The sequence below is a fragment of the Panulirus ornatus genome, chromosome 65 (assembly GCF_036320965.1).
Source record: "Panulirus ornatus isolate Po-2019 chromosome 65, ASM3632096v1, whole genome shotgun sequence".
NCBI classification, from domain to species: domain Eukaryota; kingdom Metazoa; phylum Arthropoda; class Malacostraca; order Decapoda; family Palinuridae; genus Panulirus; species Panulirus ornatus.
This window is the reverse complement of record NC_092288.1, coordinates 2157105-2177134: the sequence shown is the minus strand read 5'-3', so window position 1 is coordinate 2177134 and position 20030 is coordinate 2157105. Positions and strand designations below refer to the sequence as shown.

Sequence of the window (20030 nt, the reverse complement as noted above, 5' to 3'; positions counted from 1 at the left end):
AGCTAGTAATAAGAGGGAAGTAATCCTTTCTATCTACCAATCGATGGAACAGTGGAAGACGTTCCACCAGAGTTACAGAAACTAAACTTTCCAATCCACCAGTCACAGTAGCTGCACCGTAAACCAATCTCGGGTAAAATAACAAATGCCTCGTCAACCAGTCACACGACGGACTCACGTAACTCCGTCAACCAGTCGCAAGAGACATGTATACTGAACCGTCAATCAATCATTGTAGGAAATGAAGTAATCTGTCAACTCAGGGAGGTAGTCTTCGTCATCCAATCCCATGCCTGCCATCCATCCAGCCAATCAGTCATAGGAACTCGGGAAACCCACAAGCCATCACTTATTTTCTCGTTCTTCGAGAGCAGGTTACTGTGGCAGCCATGTTCCTTCTGGAAGCGGTAGTGCAAAGTATTTCACATGTCACACAGGGGCTTCTCAGACCCCAACAGCCAGATAATTATAAGTGTTGATGCTTCAAAGTTGCTCCATTTCATAAGATTATAGCCTTTTTATAGAGCTATCTGCTTGATACAAAATGTTAATGCAGCATCAGAATTGCAGGAAATTTATCATCAACGATAAAGTGCTGTGTCATTTTCCTGCAACGGTCATTTAAACATATCTTTAAAAGGCTCAATTTTCTTTTAAATTAAACACAGGTTGCTTAAATGTGCCCAAACGTCCCACCACTTAGCTACAGAACGAGGCCCTATGAGTGTAAATCTTCCTCCTCGTACTATCCTAAATAAGGAAACAGCAATCTACCGTATGATCCTCCCTCCCTGCTAGTCACAGCAAGGACGCCAGTCATTTTGTTGACCACCATCGTCAGAAGGGTAACCCTCCCTGTAGTCTGTAGGTCACTCAAAGATTGACTTGCATTATGAATGACACCCAACACAACCTCGAGGAAGGAAGTTCGATGGAGAATGGTTAAAGAGTTGAATACTTCCACATCCAAAAACGATTGAGAATCACCAGCTCAGATAATGACGATGTCTACATCAACATTTCATAATCAGTTGCGACACGCACCTCTACGCTGCCATATAAAAGCTAAGTGAAACATGAATTAGTTTCTTGATAAAACATTTGACATTGTACAGAATCGTGGACTATGCCGTATAATCTGTTAATTTGTATGCTTACAGATACCATTTATGGCGATATCCAGACGCTAATCTTTGAATAATTATACAATGAACATTCTACAAAGGGGGCTAGGTGTAAAAAAAAGAATTTCTAAGACGCTGGAAGTAGTTAAATCAGCGTTGAATGAGAAAGTTTCATGTCATTCCATATTGAAGTATACCCTATCAATATTCCGTTTTCTTTATTTGTTTACGAAATTAAGAAAAAACGCGAAAGTTGACGATACTATTTTCAAATTCTTTGCAACAAAAATACCTTCTAATTACTAGAAAACCAAACTTCAAAGATAAAAAAAAGTGTGTGTGTGTGTGTGTGTGTATACACACACACACATATATATAAACATTTATCTATTTTTATTTTTATTATATTATTATACTTTGTCGCTGTCTCCCGCGTTTGCGAGGTAGCGCAAGGAAACAGACGAAGGAAATGGCCCAACCCCCCCCCATACACATGTATATACATACGTCCACACACGCAAATATACATATCTACACAGCTTTCCATGGTTTACCCCAGACGCTTCACATGCCTTGATTCAATCCACTGACAGCACGTCAACTCCGGTATACCACATCGCTCCAATTCACTCTATACCTTGCACTCCTTTCACCCTCCTGCATGTTCAGGCCCCGATCACACAAAATCTTTTTCACTCCATCTTTCCACCTCCAATTTGGTCTCCCTCTTCTCCTCGTTCCCTCCACCTCCGACACATATATCCTCTTGGTCAATCTTTCCTCACTCATTCTCTCCATGTGCCCAAACCACTTCAAAACACCCTCTTCTGCTCTCTCAACCACGCTCTTTTTATTTCCACACATCTCTCTTACCCTTACGTTACTCACTCGATCAAACCACCTCACACCACACATTGTCCTCAAACATCTCATTTCCAGCACATCCATCCTCCTGCGCACAACTCTATCCATAGCCCACGCCTCGCAACCATACAACATTGTTGTTATCTATTTATCTATTCATTATACTTTGTCGCTGTCTCCCGCGTTAGCGAGGTAGCGCAAGGAAACAGACGAAGGAATGGCCCAACCCACCCACATACACATGTATATACATACACGTCCACACACGCACATAAACATACCTATACATCTAAACGTATACATTTATATACACACAAATATATACATATATATACACATGTACATAATTCTTACTGTCTGCCCTTATTCATATATTCATATATTCATATTCATATATTCATATATATATATATATATATATATATATATATATATATATATATATATATATATATATATATATATATATATATATATTCGCCATTTCCCGCATTAGCGAAGTAGCGTTGAGAACAGAGGAATGAGCCTTAGGGGAAATATCCTCACTTGGTCCCCCTTCTTTGTTCCTTCTTTTGGTAAACTAAACACGGGAGGGGAGGATTTCCAGCTCCCAGCACCCTCCCCTGTTAGTTGTTCGGAAATACGTGGGAAGCATTCTTCTCCCCTATCCCCAGGGATTATATATATAACGTTCAAATCTCCCTTCGTGACGACACAGATACTACGTGTGCCTATGTGAAGACAACCGAAGAATTACAGTCAAAAGATCTGGTGATGACAACATATGGTGTTCCCGCTCTTTCAACGGTTAATATATCCTTTTCTTTGTTGACAGTTTATAGACGTTAACGTTACACTAATACAGAGAAAGCACGCTGGAGGAAGAGCAACGCAGTGTTACTTTGATATATTTGACCGATGACCTACACTATCTAAGATGCTATGGTCGCCTTGCCCATGGACATCGTCTTGACACCATTCTTGAAATAGCGTTTGCATACTGCACAGCATCTCATTGCAGTATTAAGAATATGTGCGGCCAGATTATACTCAAAAGCAATGGTCCAGTGTTGGAAATAAGGTTATGTCAATCTAACCTGAGCTTCTGACCAACCAGTGCCAATCAAAAACGCCTAGGAAACATCAATTACGTCGTCAGCGGGAAAGTTGTGCGATCCTACCAGTGTGAAGATGGAAGTGACTCCTGAAGAGGTGTATTCTAAGTGATGATCTATGTCCGCCCTGTATAATAAACATTTGTCCGTCCTGTTTAACTTAACAACCTGATATTCTACATGATAATGCCAGTATGGACTTAAATGATGAAGGTCAAAACGAAGGTTCTTATAGGCCTTCTTCTGAGTGAGAAAATACTAAATGCTCATCTTCATTTAGTCAAGAAATTTCTTCCGCAGCATAAAACGCGAGGTAGGTTGACAGCCAACAAAGAGAGGAACGAGATCTGCCACAGTAGTTCTCCCTACTATAGAAGGGTCGGATGAAACAGTCTGAAGTACGTGCATGACGGTCCAGCCATAGGAGATAAATCGTGATCCACAGCAGGTTACATTATTTGTACTGGGGAGTTAACAGTAACCAATACTCCTGATTTTAGATAGCCAGCCAATAATTAAGTAGCGAACTACAGTCCAAATGCAAAACAATATCCGTATTACAAACTTATTTCTGTGACGCATATAATCAGGAACCACACTAAAGTAACAGACATTATCACCAACCTGTAAAAAGAATGACACTGTATAACCTCCGGTTGGTAATGAAAGAATCCTCTGTCATCGCTGATCGGTGAAAATAAATTTTACCTTAAAGTTATTTCCTTGAAGTCAAGTTCGCAAGTGTATCTGTTCGTATGGAAAAATTACACTTTCCTAACCGCCTGATTCATTACCGGATCCTAGTTAAATTCCTAACCTTGTCTTTTGTGTATGTAAACGTTACCAAGGTGGACTAAAATGTAATGTAAGGTTACACTGCCGGGTCCTGGCTAAGTTGTATTCAGCTGAAACATGACTGTCAAACAGCACTCGACATATCACCTATACTACGTTGAAATATCATTAGCCGAACAAGCTGATACATATCATGTTACTTACCTTACGGCCGACCTCCAACCGTAAAGCCATGAGAGCCATCAGCTGCGACACATGACGTAATTCACTTTACAGGTTTTCCAGTTTTCCAGGTACTCACATTTTATCAGGTTTTGCATATACTGTCTGAAAGTTACACTGTGCTGAAGTCATTTATTATTACTATATATATCGCAATGTTTAATAACTTTTTTCTATTATGATCATTAGTTGTCTGTTTTACACGTAGTGATCACCAGTCGATGTCACAAAGATATATTGTTTTCTTTATGTTGCGCACTAATAACTGAGCCACACAAAACAAACTTAAATCTCAAAAGTAGTCTTTTTCCAAACCTATTTGAGTCAATGTTTCCGTTAAAGTTTGATCACTGACACAATAATTTTCCCGCTGTATACAACATACGCAACTAGCCAGGTATTAACTTACGCTACAAAACCACTGATTCATTTTACAGAAATCTGAGGGAGTAATTTTCACTTTTTTTTCACAAATATCAAACACAATTTGTTCCTGTCCTCCCTCTGGCACAGTCTGAGGAGGAATAAGAATTTGCAACCTAACCTGAACCATAACATACAACAGGACAGCCAGAGTGGTAGTTTCACGATATTATGCTAGCATGTAAAGAGTAAATTTATGTTGTGATGACGAGTGTAACCTTCATAAAATTTACAAATAAATGTTTAGTTGTGTTTCCTGATAAGATTACATCATCTAGCAGACAGATTTTAGATTTTAAATAAAATGTATGTTCATATACGGGCCAACCCTTCAAAGACGTAACCACTGTCAAACTAGCCACTTGGGCAACAAGTACGCTGAGCTACTGCATGTCATACCACGTCCGTTTCTGACTTTAGTAAGCGTGGTGTATCTCCCTCACCGGTGCCAGGTATCATGTCTTGCCGAGTACGTTTCTTATATGTCCATTACTTATTGCCAAGTAGTGTCACGGTCACCTGTCGCCTCCTTCCCTGACATAACGACATACCGGAGCACGGTGTCACGGTCACCGGTCCAAGGTGACCGTAGGCCTTACCCAAACGTCTGTAACGACACACCGGCATTGCATAATACGGTCACCTCTGGCAAATGCCATATGCCGCGTCCGTTACTGAGAAGACATTCTGGTGCGGTGTGTCATGGTCACTTGGGCCAGGTGTCACGTCATATCACTTCCATCTCTGAAATGACATACTGGCCCAGCGTGTCACAGCCACCTATGTCAGGTTTCATATCATGCATCCCGATAACACATACACACACACACAAACTGAAGACTGTTTATCTACATCAAGACAGGAGCCAGGTAGCCTGCAATGCACTCCACCTCAAAATCCTCCAACAATGTAGATTTCTAATTTCTTCGCGTCATTAAAATGCTGGTTGGATATTATATAACTCATTAGATCATGTAGTTGATGCCACTCACAATATCATTTGGCGGCAATATTGCTTAGAATTCCGACCAGAGGCAGGGGAACCATCACCTGTGGTGTCGGATCGATTGCTTGGTATGAATGATCGGCCAGCACGGGATGCGGATACAGTTATCTAGAATTTTGTGAAACTGGGAGTTTTAGATGAAAGTTTTAAGCTGATTCTCAAACAGATAAGTTGATCGTCGCGGACTGAGTGTTCCTGAAGACTTTGTTAGCGAAGTGAAAAAAAAAATTATAAGTGGGTCTCACCTCATCTCTCTTCGAAGGATACAACGCACATACATTGGAAAGTGGTGCAAACAGGTTTTGCCTGTATTTGCATCAATATTTTGTTATCTCAGAGCTATGAGACAATCAGTTTATCATATCTCACAAACTTTAATTTTGGCTGGATATATACTGAAAATATTAACTTCATAAAGTTAAAACCAATCGTGACAATGACCAAAACATAGCTGACCTTTACACCACCTTTAATACAGTGTGGGATTTTATTGATAAACTGGGTAGGATATTATATCCTTAATATGCTTCTTGTAGAATTACAGTCCTAACTTGAACTCATTTCACTATATCCCATACCCATCATTTCAGATTTGGTTGAAATATTTTGTTAATGTGCCAATATGAACTTGTGTGATTACCTACTTGTACATTACAGGGAGAGAGTTTTACACTAATGGGGCCCTATGTCTTATTTCTGTACAGTCATGAGTTTTTAATCAAGTTGCCAGTATTTACAGTCTCCTTTCTTAGACTAATCCAACCTTCCACTACCCATTCACTATACCAGTATTTCTTGACATCCTTCTTAACCATCCTCTTTCTCAGCTTCTGATCAAGGCCTCTGGTAGCTCTGGTACTGCACCTCATGAACTGCATATTGTTAACATCATCCATTTGATTTAAAAACTTAAATATGTCATCCCTATCCCATCTTTCTTCTAAAGTCAACAGTTGTGCAGCCTTCCTTTCACTGTAGTTAAGCTCTCCAAACTTCAGTACCATCTCTTCTCTGGACTTTTTAAATAATTTCCATACCATTTTCACTTTTCTCATCCATGTTTTCTATTGGGACCCCATACTTACCACTTACTCCCTTTACTACTTCCACTCATCTATTAACGTCCACTTATTTTCCAGTGCTCTAATGGTTAATAAAATAACTGATGATCAATTTATCATCTTTATTCACTTCATATAAGTAAATTAGTTAGACATACAATATTCCTGTAAAAATATATCACATCTGTTATTACAAAAAGAAAATTCAAAGAATGTGCATTGTTTATGTTTGTCTATCTACAATCTTACCATGGGGATATAACAGCAACCTAAGTCTAGTTCACATTACTAGATCATATTTGAGAGTCTGCAAGAAGTAAACAATATTCTCAGAAAAAATAATGAGAAACTAAAGCTATAAACTATAAAATGTCTTTTACTATGACCAGTACTATGTGGCTGTTCTAGTTGAAATAGCAAACTTTAAACTTCACAAGCAAAAAAAAATATTACTAGTTTCCTGCCACTAAGACATCCTCTTAACCAACAAAATGGGATGTAGCTGTACTGCCATAAGCTGTGACAGAAAAATGAAAGAACTGAGAAGGGATGAGAAGGACAATCTCCCAATGATGCTGAAGCAGCTTCACAGAGTAAAATTTTTCTTACTTCTAATATTGCCTTTCTCCTTTTTGAACCAAGATAATTTTAACCTATAACCAAAGGAAAACCTAAAAATGGGGAGGCTGTACACACCACACAAAAAGGCAAACTCCTATCTTAATGTATTTGATTATCCTGAAGCTCTTGCTTGTTCAAGAAAAGGAAATTCATAAACAGCAGGATGTAGACAGCAGCCAGCCAGGGAAGTGTCACCTTTCTGAATCAAAAGTGTTTAAGTGATGTCCATAACTATCTTACACCCTTCATATATGGATTGAATGTCATACTTTGTCTCATTAAACCTATGCTACTGGGCTAGACTTAATGTCTTTCCCTTAAGAGTACGATACACTTGCTCTCCTTTTTTTTCACTTCTGTTCTCCATATTTCCCTCTCCATCCCTACAAATCCTCTACTCATACTGATTACTAAAATTTTTCATGAGCTCACTATTTCCCATATGAGTGAAGTAGTAACAGAAAGAGCTTAATGAGCCTAAGAGGAAAAACACCCTTGCTTGGCTCCTTCCTTTGTTCCTTCTTTTGGAAAGCATTTGTTAATGGAGCCTTCATCAGAAAAGAAAATTTGCGGTGGAAACTTTTTCAACTCCAGGAAGCTCTACCTATCCTGTTGAAACAGACCCAACAAGACCGTTATATATATTTGCATGAATTAACGATGTACATTATAGTTAAATCAAATTAAAACTTTTCAACAAATAATTTAGACTACATTATCAACTTAAAAGTTAAGCTGTAGATAGAAATATTCTTAATGGTTGATCTAAAATGCTGGAAAAATCAATCCTCATGTAGTCTGCATGACTACATGCAGAACACGAAACTCACCAACCATACAACTTTGCCACGTGTCTATCAGCTGTGTCCTTTTCTGAAACTGGACACTTCAGCACAAGGAATAGTAGAGACTAAATACCAAATAATAAACAAACCAGAAAGCAGCTCTAGAATATCATTTAACTTTAATGAACAGTGCAAAGCACCCCTAATTCTGATGTATTTATAATTAACAAGTTGTGTCGTTAAAGACCTCTTATAACACATCATCCCCAGCATTTCCATATTTTGGAAGTATGGGCAGCAAATCCTCCTTTCCTAAACCATCACTTTTTAAAAGATGCCAAATAGGGGCCAAGTGAAGATTTTTTCTGAAATGCCTATTCATCTGTTCAGGAGAGAGCAAAAAAAGGTTAACTACAGTATAAGAAAAAAAATTGTTTTGCTCTTATAACATTATTAACTTGATAAAGTCCAGAATATCAAACAAAAGAAAATCAAATCCCTGAGAAGGGACTTAATAAGTAATTATGGGTGACAAGCAATGTAAACCACAAACCCCTACATAAAAAACTAAACTAATCATTTCATCGTAAAAGCCATGTATGTATATTTGTGTGTGTGGACGTGTATGTATATACATGTGTATGGGGGTGGGTTGGGCCATTTCTTTCGTCTGTTTCCTTGCGCTACCTCGTAAACGTGGGAGACAGCGACAAAGCAAAATATATATATTCTTTCTTTTCTTTCAAACTATTTGCCATTTCCCGCGTTAGCAAGATAGCGTTAAGAACAGAGGACTGGGCCTCTGAGGGAATATCCTCACCTGGCCTCGTTCTCTGTTCCTTCTTTTGGAAAATTAAAAAAAAAAACGAGAGGGGAGGATTTCCAGCCCCCCGCTCCCTCCCCTTTTAGTCGCCTTCTACAACACGCAGGAAATACGTGGGAAGTATTCTTTCTCCCCTATCCCCATATATAAAAGCCATGTGATGTTTCCTGACACAATTATTCTGTCCCTAATATCATATCATTACTGGTAAAATACAGATCATATTCCTAAGCTTCAAAGTTTAATGCATCTTCTGTTTGAGTCAGGAACAATTAAATTATCACTTATTCATATTTATCATACATAATTGCTATTTCCCACATCAACTAGGGAGTGCCAGGAAACAGACGAAGAATGGCACATCCACTCATATACACACATATATACATAAATGCCCACATGTGCACATATACATACATATACATATCAACATATACATACATATACATACACATATGCAGACATTACATACACACACATGTACATATTCATGCTTGCTTGCCTTCATCCATTCCTGTCGCTACCTCGCCCCACAGGAAAACAGCATCACTATCCCCTGCTTCAGCAAGGCAGTGCCAGGAAAACAGACAAAAAGGCCACATTCATTCACACTCAGTGTCTAGCTGTTATGTGTAATGCACCGAAACCACAGCTCCCTATCCACATCCAGGCCCCAGAGACCTTTCCATGGTTTACCCCAGACACTTCACATGCCCTAATTGAGTACACTGACAGCACTTACAACTCTAAATTCCTTATCTAACGGGCTTCTTTCTGTACTAGGAAGGACATGGCAACAAACAGGCAACAAACTTTGGCTTTGTTGGATATTATTGTAATCTAGCTGGCACAAGATGTCTCTGGAGTAAGAGTTATTAGTGTGTTGGATGATTCTGCTAGCTCAGCGATGGAAACCCGACCACGCTGTTTGATGAATTTTGCGACTCCCTCAAGTTCTTGTTTGCTGATGTATATGAATTTTCCTCGGTCGTCAATCACACCTGATATAAAAGATTAAGTAAATACGATAATTTCAAATTTTGATATCTCAAATGAAGTATTTTGAATAAAAATTTGAATGCTTGTGAATATTTCCTCCTACTTAAGATAAGGATACATATATGCATAAGAGCCTACTTGTAATGAAACCTAATTGCTGTCATTGGATTAGCAATGAGGTCACATTTTACAACTTCATTAAGGTAGCAGGCAAGTAAGTATGAGAGGTAAAATGAAGGAAAAACCCCAACGGTAGCTTTTTATTTTGTCTGTGACATGATGTAGAGGATAAATGAATACATACAATCTAACTTTCAAAATGGAAGTATGGACAAGGGTTGTGTTATTTGACTGGATGATTTCAGTAACCAATGGAAACTCTCAAATAACAAAGGAATTAAGTTGTCAGAACAAAGTGACTTTATGGTCTACTTCTAACACTGAAAGCTCATCTTTAGTTATGTCCATACTGCTCCGTTATATTTTTCAGGTACTATACACTACTGTAATGCTATAGTTTTCAGTAACTACCATATACAAAACTCTATTCAATTTGTGAGGTATAAGCCATTTCCCCAAACTTAATTCAAATAGGCTCGTGTAAAATCTTCCCCAGACACTTCACTCATTCGATATTTATACACATCAAAGCATGTGTAATGCAACGAAACCACAGCTCCCTATTCACAATCAGGCCTCACAAAACTTACCATGGTTTACCCTGAATGTTTCACATGCCCTGGTTCAATTCATTAAGAGCATGTCGACCCCAGTATACTACATCGTTCCAATTCACTCTATCCCGAGTATGCCTTTCACTCTCCAGCATGTTCAGGCCCCAATTCCTCATAATCCTTTTCACTCCATCCTTCCATCTCCAATTTGGTCACCCCATGCTCCTTGTTTCCTCCATTTCTGACAAATATATCCTCTTTGTCAACCTATCCTCACATATTCTCCCCATGTCATAACCATTTCAGCACACTCTTTTTATTACCACACATCTCTCTTCTTACCCTTTCATTACTGACTTGATCACCCCTCATCACATAATTTCCTCAAATATTTGATTTCCAACACATCCACCTTCCTCCACCCAGCCTTATCTAAATTTAGCCCATGCCTTGCATCCACATAATATTGTTGGGACTACTATTCCTTCAAACATAAGTGTTTTTTAATTGCCTGTGCAAATACCACAAACTGTACATTTATGTCCCTACCAAATGGCAAAAAGAAAATTCTAATAACAAAGACTAACTCAGTTCATCTTCAAGGTTTCATTGACGCTGAATCCACCACCATATCATCCATATAATCATTTTACTAATGTTGTCAATATCATTCTTCTTCATTAATTTGTACTACTCAACAGGGATAAGAATTGTCTGGGGTATGTATGAATCCAGATAAACTAAACTGACATAGGATAGGTGTGTTATGTTTTTCTTTTTTTTTTTTTGCTTTGTCGCTGTCTCCCGCGTTTGCGAGGTAGCGCAAGGAAACAGACGAAAGAAATGGCCCAACCCACCCCCATACACATGTATATACATACGTCCACACACGCAAATATACATACCTACACAGCTTTCCATGGTTTACCCCAGACGCTTCACATGCCCTGATTCAATCCACTGACAGCACGTCAACCCCGGTATACCACATCACTCCAATTCACTCTATTCCTTGCCCTCCTTTCACCCTCCTGCATGTTCAGGCCCCGATCACACAAAATCTTCTTCACTCCATCTTTCCACCTCCAATTTGGTCTCCCTCTTCTCCTCGTTCCCTCCACCTCCGACACATATATCCTCTTGGTCAATCTTTCCTCACTCATTCTCTCCATGTGCCCAAACCATTTCAAAACACCCTCTTCTGCTCTCTCAACCACACTCTTTTTATTTCCACACATCTCTCTTACCCTTACGTTACTTACTCGATCAAACCACTCACACCACACATTGTCCTCAAACATCTCATTTCCAGCACATCCATCCTCCTGCGCACCACTCTATCCATAGCTCACGCCTCGCAACCATACAACATTGTTGGAACCACTATTCCTTCAAACATACCCATTTTTGCTTTCCGAGATAATGTTCTCGACTTCCACACATTCTTCAAGGCTCCCATAATTTTCGCCCCCTCCCCCACCCTATGATCCACTTCCGCTTCCATGGTTCCATCCGCTGCCAGATCCACTCCCAGATATCTAAAACACTTCACTTCCTCCAGTTTTTCTCCATTCAAACTCACCTCCCAATTGACTTGACCCTCAACCCTACTGAACCTAATAACCTTGCTCTTATTCACATTTACTCTTAACTTTCTTCTTTCACACACTTTACCAAACTCAGTCACCAGCTTCTGCAGTTTCTCACATGAATCAGCCACCAGCTGTGTGTTATGTACATAAGGAATAATGTCTCACCTCTAGCTTGGTATTCATGAGGCACAAAATAAGACCAACAATCCTGATATGGAGGACTTACAACAGTTCCAAGCAGAATATTGTGGGATTCATGGATGGGTCCATTCTGTATTTGCACAATCTTACATATTCATTGTATTTGACTTGAAAAGGATATTATCTACAACTGATTGGCCTAGATGAATGCACCACAAATTTGTGAGTTTCCTTTGATGGTCATTGCAGAATTAAAGAATATGAAATGACATGAAGTAGTACTGAAGTAAGAAAACTGTTAGGTCAAAAAGAACTTACATTGAAAAAGAAGATATCTCTTCCACAGCAATTGCTCCATGGGCAACTGAAAATCAACTCATCTGTCACCTAGGAAAATACAATAGTTAAGCAACTATTTCTTTTGAAAAACTTTTCTTACCAGTCAGTGTCCCTTCTTTTTGTAATTCTGTCACTCTGTTGATAATTTCCTGAGTCTTCAATTTAAATCTGGCAGCCAAATCCTCCAGTACCACAACCTTTTCTCCCTGAGAATATGAGAATATTTCATTAATCCCCCACAGAAACCTATATCAAAAGACATGGGTTATCATAACACAGGAGTAAGCATCAGCACAAAAATCTACAAACAATTCAGATTTATCTTTTTAATGATTTACGTGAGCAGAAATAGTTATGTAAAGCTTAAAAATGAAGCTAACAATTCCTGGTTGAGATACAACCAAAAATATTGGGAATGTAAGGATGCTAGCTTCTTAGTTTAATACACATCAATTATACAGAGTGAATTGGAACAATGTGTTATACCGGGGTCAACGTGCTGTCAATGAATTGAACCAAGTCATGTGGAGCGTCTGGGGTAAACCATGGAAAGTTTTGTGGGGCCTGGATGTGCAATGGAAGCTGTGGTTTCGGTGCATTATACAAAACAGCTAGAGACTGAGTGTGAATGATAGTGGCCTTTTTTTGTCTTTTCCTAGCGCTATCTTGCTGCGGCAGTGGAAGAGATGCCATTTAATGTGTGGCAGGGTGGCAATGGGAATGGATGAAGGCAGCAAGTATGAATATGTACACATGTATATATGTATATGTTTTGTATCTATATGTATGTATACATTGAAATGTATAGGTATGTAAATGTGCATGTGTGGGCATTTATGTATATACATGTGTATGTGGGTGGGCTGGGCCATTCTTTCGTCTGTGTCCTTGCGCTACCTTGCTAACGCGGGAGACAGCAACAAAGTATGATAAAAAATATAATAATTTTTCACATGTGATCAATGTTCTTTCCCAGTCTGATGCTCTGTACATGCCTTCACCCTTTCAATCATTATTCTACCATACACCTAACCAGGGAGAGTCAACAAACTTATACCACTGTAGAGTGAACACTCCCTGCTATTACATGATGGCACTCTAAATGCATTCCATCAATCCTCAGGTACCTTACCCATGATCCATACATGCACTGAAAATCCTAAATATCCAGTAAATGACAAAATCACCCCATTTCTTAAGAAATTCAACAGCAATACCATCCACTCCATCTGCTTTGCAACATTTTATGTTACACAAGGCTTTCACTACCTCAGGATTCAGTTTACAGTAAAGAAAATCAATTCAAGGTGAAAAGCACATATACTTCCAATAGGTAATCCTTCCCCTTATTCATAAAGCACTCTTGTTTAGTCTCCAAAACCAGATTGGGTGCAACTATGTGCCAAGTAATATTTGGAAAATTTCTGCCTCTGTCATCCTGCAAAAATTATGCAGACACATACATGCACACACACATATACACAAAAGTACATTCCAAATTATAAGAAGAATCACCAATCCACCTTCTTACCTTGATATAATTAACAAACTCATTAAGAAGGTTTTGCTCTTTCTCTTCATCAAGTGCTTCATCATAACCTTCCTCTTGCACCTCAAACTCAGCCTTCAGCTTCATGTATTCCTCCAGCTCTTGACGTTCCTTCTCCTCTCTTGCTATCCGTTCTTCCTCCTCTCTTTTTGCTTCCTCTTCAGCCTAAAGTCATAAACATTTAAAAGAAACTATAATAAAGATCTTGAATGAAAAATATGACTATTTAAAACATTTGGAAGAAACAGTAGCAAAAATCTTGAATGAATAATATGACTAAATTATCAAATGAAGTAAAAGTTATATTGTTTGACCTTGAAATATTTTTAAGAGAATATATAACCACATGGTGTCCCAGACCTGTCACCATAGTCCTACACTAAGAGAATAATAAAGGAAAGAAACCATCGAAAAGCAAACATCAGAATACCATTCATCTGCAAGTAACCACTATTAATCCAGCACCTTCAGGACCTTGGTCATGCAGGATAACTGCTATTTTCACTGTAACAAAGTTTTATAACCATAGAGGAGAAAGAATACTGTCCATGTATTCCCTGCGTGTCACAGAAGGTGGCAAAATGGAGTGATTCAAGATCTTAACTTACTAGCAGAGGGGTCAGACAGATGGCAAATGAAGTTTAATGTACACAACTGTAAAGTTATGCACTTTGGAGACAAGAATATACATATGACCACAAACTATTCATCAACTCACTAACTAAAGTAAATGAAGAAAAGGACCTTGGAGCTGTCATTAGCAACAACTTGAAATACACTAAACAATGTTAAGCAGCATGTAAAAAAGGCAACCAAATATTAGGTTTCACAGCCAGGAACATGGATTACAAGACACCTGAAACAATTCTCATACTTTATAATTCTCTAGTAAGACCACACCTTGAATATACAGTCCAGTTTTGGTCCCAAAGCTATAAAAAAGATGAGGAAAAATTAGAGCAAGACAAGATGCACAATAAAACTGATCCCATTCCTTAGAAATTTAGCATATGAAGAGAAGCTAAAATAATTGGATCTCTTCTCCCTTAAAAAAAGGTAGACTTCACAGCAACAATCCTAGTGTTCAAAATTCTGAACAAGTTCGATAAAGTACACCATGAGCATCTTTTCAAAACACAACAAAATGTAATTACCGGAACAAATGGAATAAAACTCAAAGCTAAGAGATGTAGTAAAGACGTGGGAAAAGCTTCTTTTCCTATAGGTGTGCTGAGCAGTGGAATAAGTTACCATCAGACGTATTGAATGCTAAAACTATAAATACCTCCAAAAGTCATTTAGACAAATAATCTACTAATTCAGGTACACTCTGAGAAAAATGCCAGAAGTAAACGTATAAACGACAGCGGTAATGGGGACACTAGAAAGCTAATGTGCCACAGCGGGGAGTCGATAACAGCTTAAAAAGCTACTGAGCGGAATTAAATTTTTTTTGTCATTATATCTCACTTTTCTATTTTCAAACAACCCAGTCATGGACCAAATCAGGCCTCCTGTTGTCTGTCTCTCTCACATAAACTTCAGGAGAACTTAATTCTACACTAAATGTGACTCCAAACACTGATGAAACTTTCTGTAGTTATGTTACCTAACAGCAATTCATATTTGTCATTTTCCCATGTTACTTACCATGGAACAGATGAAGAAATGACCTCATTTGCTCATACCCATTCTCTAGCTGTCATGTGTAATGCACCAACACCACAACCAGGCCATTTCACATGACATGGTTCAGTCCACTGACAGCATGTAGCACTGATATGCCATAATGCTTCAATTCACTCTATCATTTGCAAGTCTGACACCCTCCTATATGTTCAGGCCCCCAACCACTTAAAATCTTATTCACTCCATCCTTCCATCTCCCATTTGGGATACCCCTTTTCCTGGTCCCTTCTTATGACACATATATTCTCTTTATCAATCTCTTCTCACTCATTCTCTCCATACAATCAAACCATTTCAGCACACCCTCTCCAACTCTCTTAGTGTACACTTCTTATAACCACACCTCTCTCTCACTCTATCCTTTCTAAGCCAATCAACTCTCATCAGACCAAGAAGTGTCCTAAAACATTTGATTTACCAATTCATTCACCCTCTTCCATACATTCTCATCAATAGCCCATGTCTCATGACCATACAACACTACCTGGATCACTACACCTTCAAACAAGCCCATCTACATGGCACTGCCTGCCAACAAAGAGGAAATCCTGCTGTTCCATTGGGATGCTGGGATATCGTGGGTCTATGAGATAATATTCTAAAATGTGATTTAATGTACACTGGACATGGTATAAGAGTAATAGCAATCAAACAGTCTGTGACATATTTCAAACCTACCTCACAGCATTCCAAGATCCCTCGGTGACTTTCAAACCCCATTCATGCTCCCACCTTTAACAAAGTTCTCTACCATAATACATTCAAGTGAAATCTTATGCCACCAATGCATTACTTACTTGAATGAAAGCACCAAAAAGAATTTCTTTTAAAGTGTGAAGGGAATTGCCAATGTGTGTTAATTAAGAAATTAACAAACTTGAAGGAAAACAAGCAATATGAACGAAGAGGTTCAAGAAACGGATAATGTACCAATGAAGTGTTATGAGCATATAAGCATAATGGGAACTGAAAATATGAATTACGAGGGTGGAAAAAGGACTGTAAGTGCTTGTGTGCATGAAAAGAATCATATGGTAGAGATATGTAAAAAAAGTCAAAGATCTACATATCCAGAGAAAGTTATGAATAAAAACCCTACTTTGAGGTGGCAAAAGCATATAGAGCATAAATAAAAGGATTATTCTATGATAATGTGCACCTTCAAAGCACATATGCTCATATTTTGTATATTCATAGCCATTTGTCTCATATCTTACCTCTCGTTCATCATCTTTACGCCTTTCTTCAGCTGCCTTTTCTGCACGTTCCTTCTTTTCCTCCCGTTCACGTTCTTCTACCTGGAAAACAACAAGGACATAAAATTATCTTGGTTGCAATTAGTGAATCATGCATGACAGTGAGATTTCATTATCTACTACTCAAATAATTGCACGTACACTAACCTTGTCTTCACCATCAACTTTCACATTATGTAGAAAGGCCTTCTTCACAAGCAATTCAGTTCACTGTAATGATTCCAAACCACACCACTTCCAAGCAATAAAAAAAATATCAACAGGCAACAATGCTTGAACGTACTGTACTGCCTACAAGCGAAATCTAATTCTATACAACGAGGATGTGTGTCTGTTGCAGAACAAAAACTGCTGTTATCTCCACTCACTCAGAGCAAAATACTCTTCAAAATAATAGGCCAGTTTGTCTGTATAAAATCTGTAATTCCCATTAGTCATATCCTATACATTTAAATTTCAAAAACTCATCTTTTCAATCATTTTTCCTGTATAGGTACATTTTACATACAATGATACTTTTCTGTCACAGTTTTGCTCCTCTGACAACAAACACCATATATATACACATCTCTAATATCCTCATCCTTAATTTTGTTTTACTCACCTACCTCTACATGCATTTTCTGAATGATTTATAATAATACCCACTCATACTATTATCATTTTGTCACAAATCGAAGTTTTATTTACACCTACATCAAGAGAAAAGATCTAAATCATAAAATATTACAAAGAAATTATATAACATAATTTAGAACATTCTTTTCAGAAAAAATTATTACATAAACATACACAAAGACTAACCTCCCTATTTGCGCGTTTCTCTGCCTTAGCCTGAAGTTTTGCCATTTTTTTCTTACCAACTTTGCCATCTGGAAGTGCAATATCATCACCAACTTCCTCATCAGAATCTTCATCACGACGTTCTGAAAAAGTACTTGAATTATCAAGAATATATTCAGAACACACTGTAGTATTGTAGTATGTAGTATTAATGGCTGACAAAAAATGAGGAAGATGCTTGTCGAGTACTACATGTGAACCATGTAAAAACACAAAGATATTTTCTAAAGATATAGAGTTTCCTAAAGATAAAGAGTGGGGTGGTTTTCTATCTTATTTACTCAAAACAGATACATATTTTCATTCTTAAGCAACAAACTGGGGTATGATGAAATGTAAATCCCATGAAAATTCAAGAAAAAAGATATATAAAAGATTTAAATTCACTATACTGCACTTTGATGTACACATATCCCAGTAACAAGTTATGTACATTTGCAATGGAAAAACTTGCCCTTCTATTTACCCATAAACCAGGTTTGCATTATGGCAAATTTATAATCCATAATAAGGATACTATTTATGATGGTACGTATTACATACGTGCTGCTGCTCTCATCCTAGCTCGAGCATTTCTGTTGGCTACAGCACGGTTAGGTGCATGCACTCCTCCAGCAGCAGCAACTTCCTCACCCACACGAGGTTGAGGAGGCGGCAGTCCCTCTTGTGCTGAAAAAACAAAACATTAAATCATATTTAATACCTGAAATAGGTGAACTATGCTTAGCAAACTCTTGAATCATTTTTGGGATAAGTACCAGCTATGTGTAACATAATAAAAGTGGTTACACAGCAATGAAAGAGGTTAAAAGATACTTTATAATATTGTGTAAGCATAGGGCTCCAAAAATCACAAAAATACTCTAAGATATAAAAAAACCTGATGAAAAAATATGGAATACCAATGTAGTGTCCTTATAACACCCATATGAACTTTGAACTTTGAATAATTACTCTCAAAGTTCTTAAACCAATCCCTACTCTAAATGAAATACACTGATTTTCATGAGCTTTAAAAAATAAGTGGGAAGATCTTTAAAAGATACAAATATTTTGAAGTTACAAGTCAGCTCATCATCTTGACCAAATCCCTGATTATGGTGTTCCACCCCTAAAGCCCACTAATGCAAGGCTATCTTAAAATAACCCAAGCACTGAGCAAAGTCCATGGGGTCTCCTAAAAAAATATTATGTCATGAGTCATTTATGTGCACACTATCCTTACCATCCGACTGCAAGAGCCTAAATATCCTCCATAAACTTTGTGTGTGGGATATTCTCAAATATTCTAAAATCTCCATAAATTCAATACAATTAACTTCAATACAATTAACTGTTGGAATAATCCAACTTTGAATATTACAAAATAATTTTGACCACTACAGTAAGCAGATGGTTCCAAATGTTCTGTTGTTTCAAAAGGGGTTTCACCTACTTTTACATTACATAGCCTAACATTTTGTCTTATCACCATAGCCCTCCTTTTATCAATATAACAATAATAAAGTGGTTACACTGCTAAAAAATTATATAATCATTTCGGGGTCAAATAATTTCATACCAATTCTGAGTACTTTCCTTAAACTGCTTTATTACTAGAATTATTGACAGGTCTTATTGTCAGTTTCCTGAGATACAGTTGAGGGTTAGAAGCAGCAACATGACGGGAAGTCTTGTTAGTCTGATTAGTCTCTATTCTACCACCACTTTCCCTGACCTTCAAGATGGCAAAAGATAAAAGCTCACTCTGACAACTCTTGCTGGAGTATAAAATCTCTCCCCATACAGTACAAATATGTAATTACTAAAACCTGCAATTTCCCATATATTCACAGCTGGATAATACGATCATGATTGTTTAGTTATCTATCTTACACACTGCAAAAATTGTCAACTACCTTTTCCATGACTTTTCTTGTAAAATGATAAAAATCCGAGGATCAGTGCTACAAAACAAGCCAAAATCGTGTAAATTACAATATCAGACATATTTGGGTTATAACCAGACTCCGTTAACGAAAACAGTGACCGATCCTAATGTTGACAAGAAGAGTATAAGGTATGAGGCTTTTGTTCGGAAGAGTAATAAATATATTCACATACCCTGTA

The 20030-nt window shown here is 37.8% G+C and overlaps 1 protein-coding gene across 1 annotated transcript; it reads right to left on the bottom strand.

Moving 5' to 3' along the window:
• Positions 1 to 6717: 6717 nt before the first annotated feature.
• LOC139746523 (DDRGK domain-containing protein 1-like) lies at positions 6718 to 19978 on the bottom strand. The gene is made up of 7 exons (XM_071657845.1): positions 19820 to 19978; positions 18465 to 18590; positions 17883 to 18004; positions 17040 to 17120; positions 14116 to 14298; positions 12685 to 12790; positions 6718 to 9840 (listed from the first exon to the last, which is right to left on the bottom strand). Exons 1-7 carry the CDS (start codon positions 19908 to 19910, stop codon positions 9680 to 9682), a joined length of 870 nt encoding a protein of 289 aa, XP_071513946.1. The 5' UTR covers positions 19911 to 19978; the 3' UTR covers positions 6718 to 9679.
• Positions 19979 to 20030: the final 52 nt, after the last annotated feature.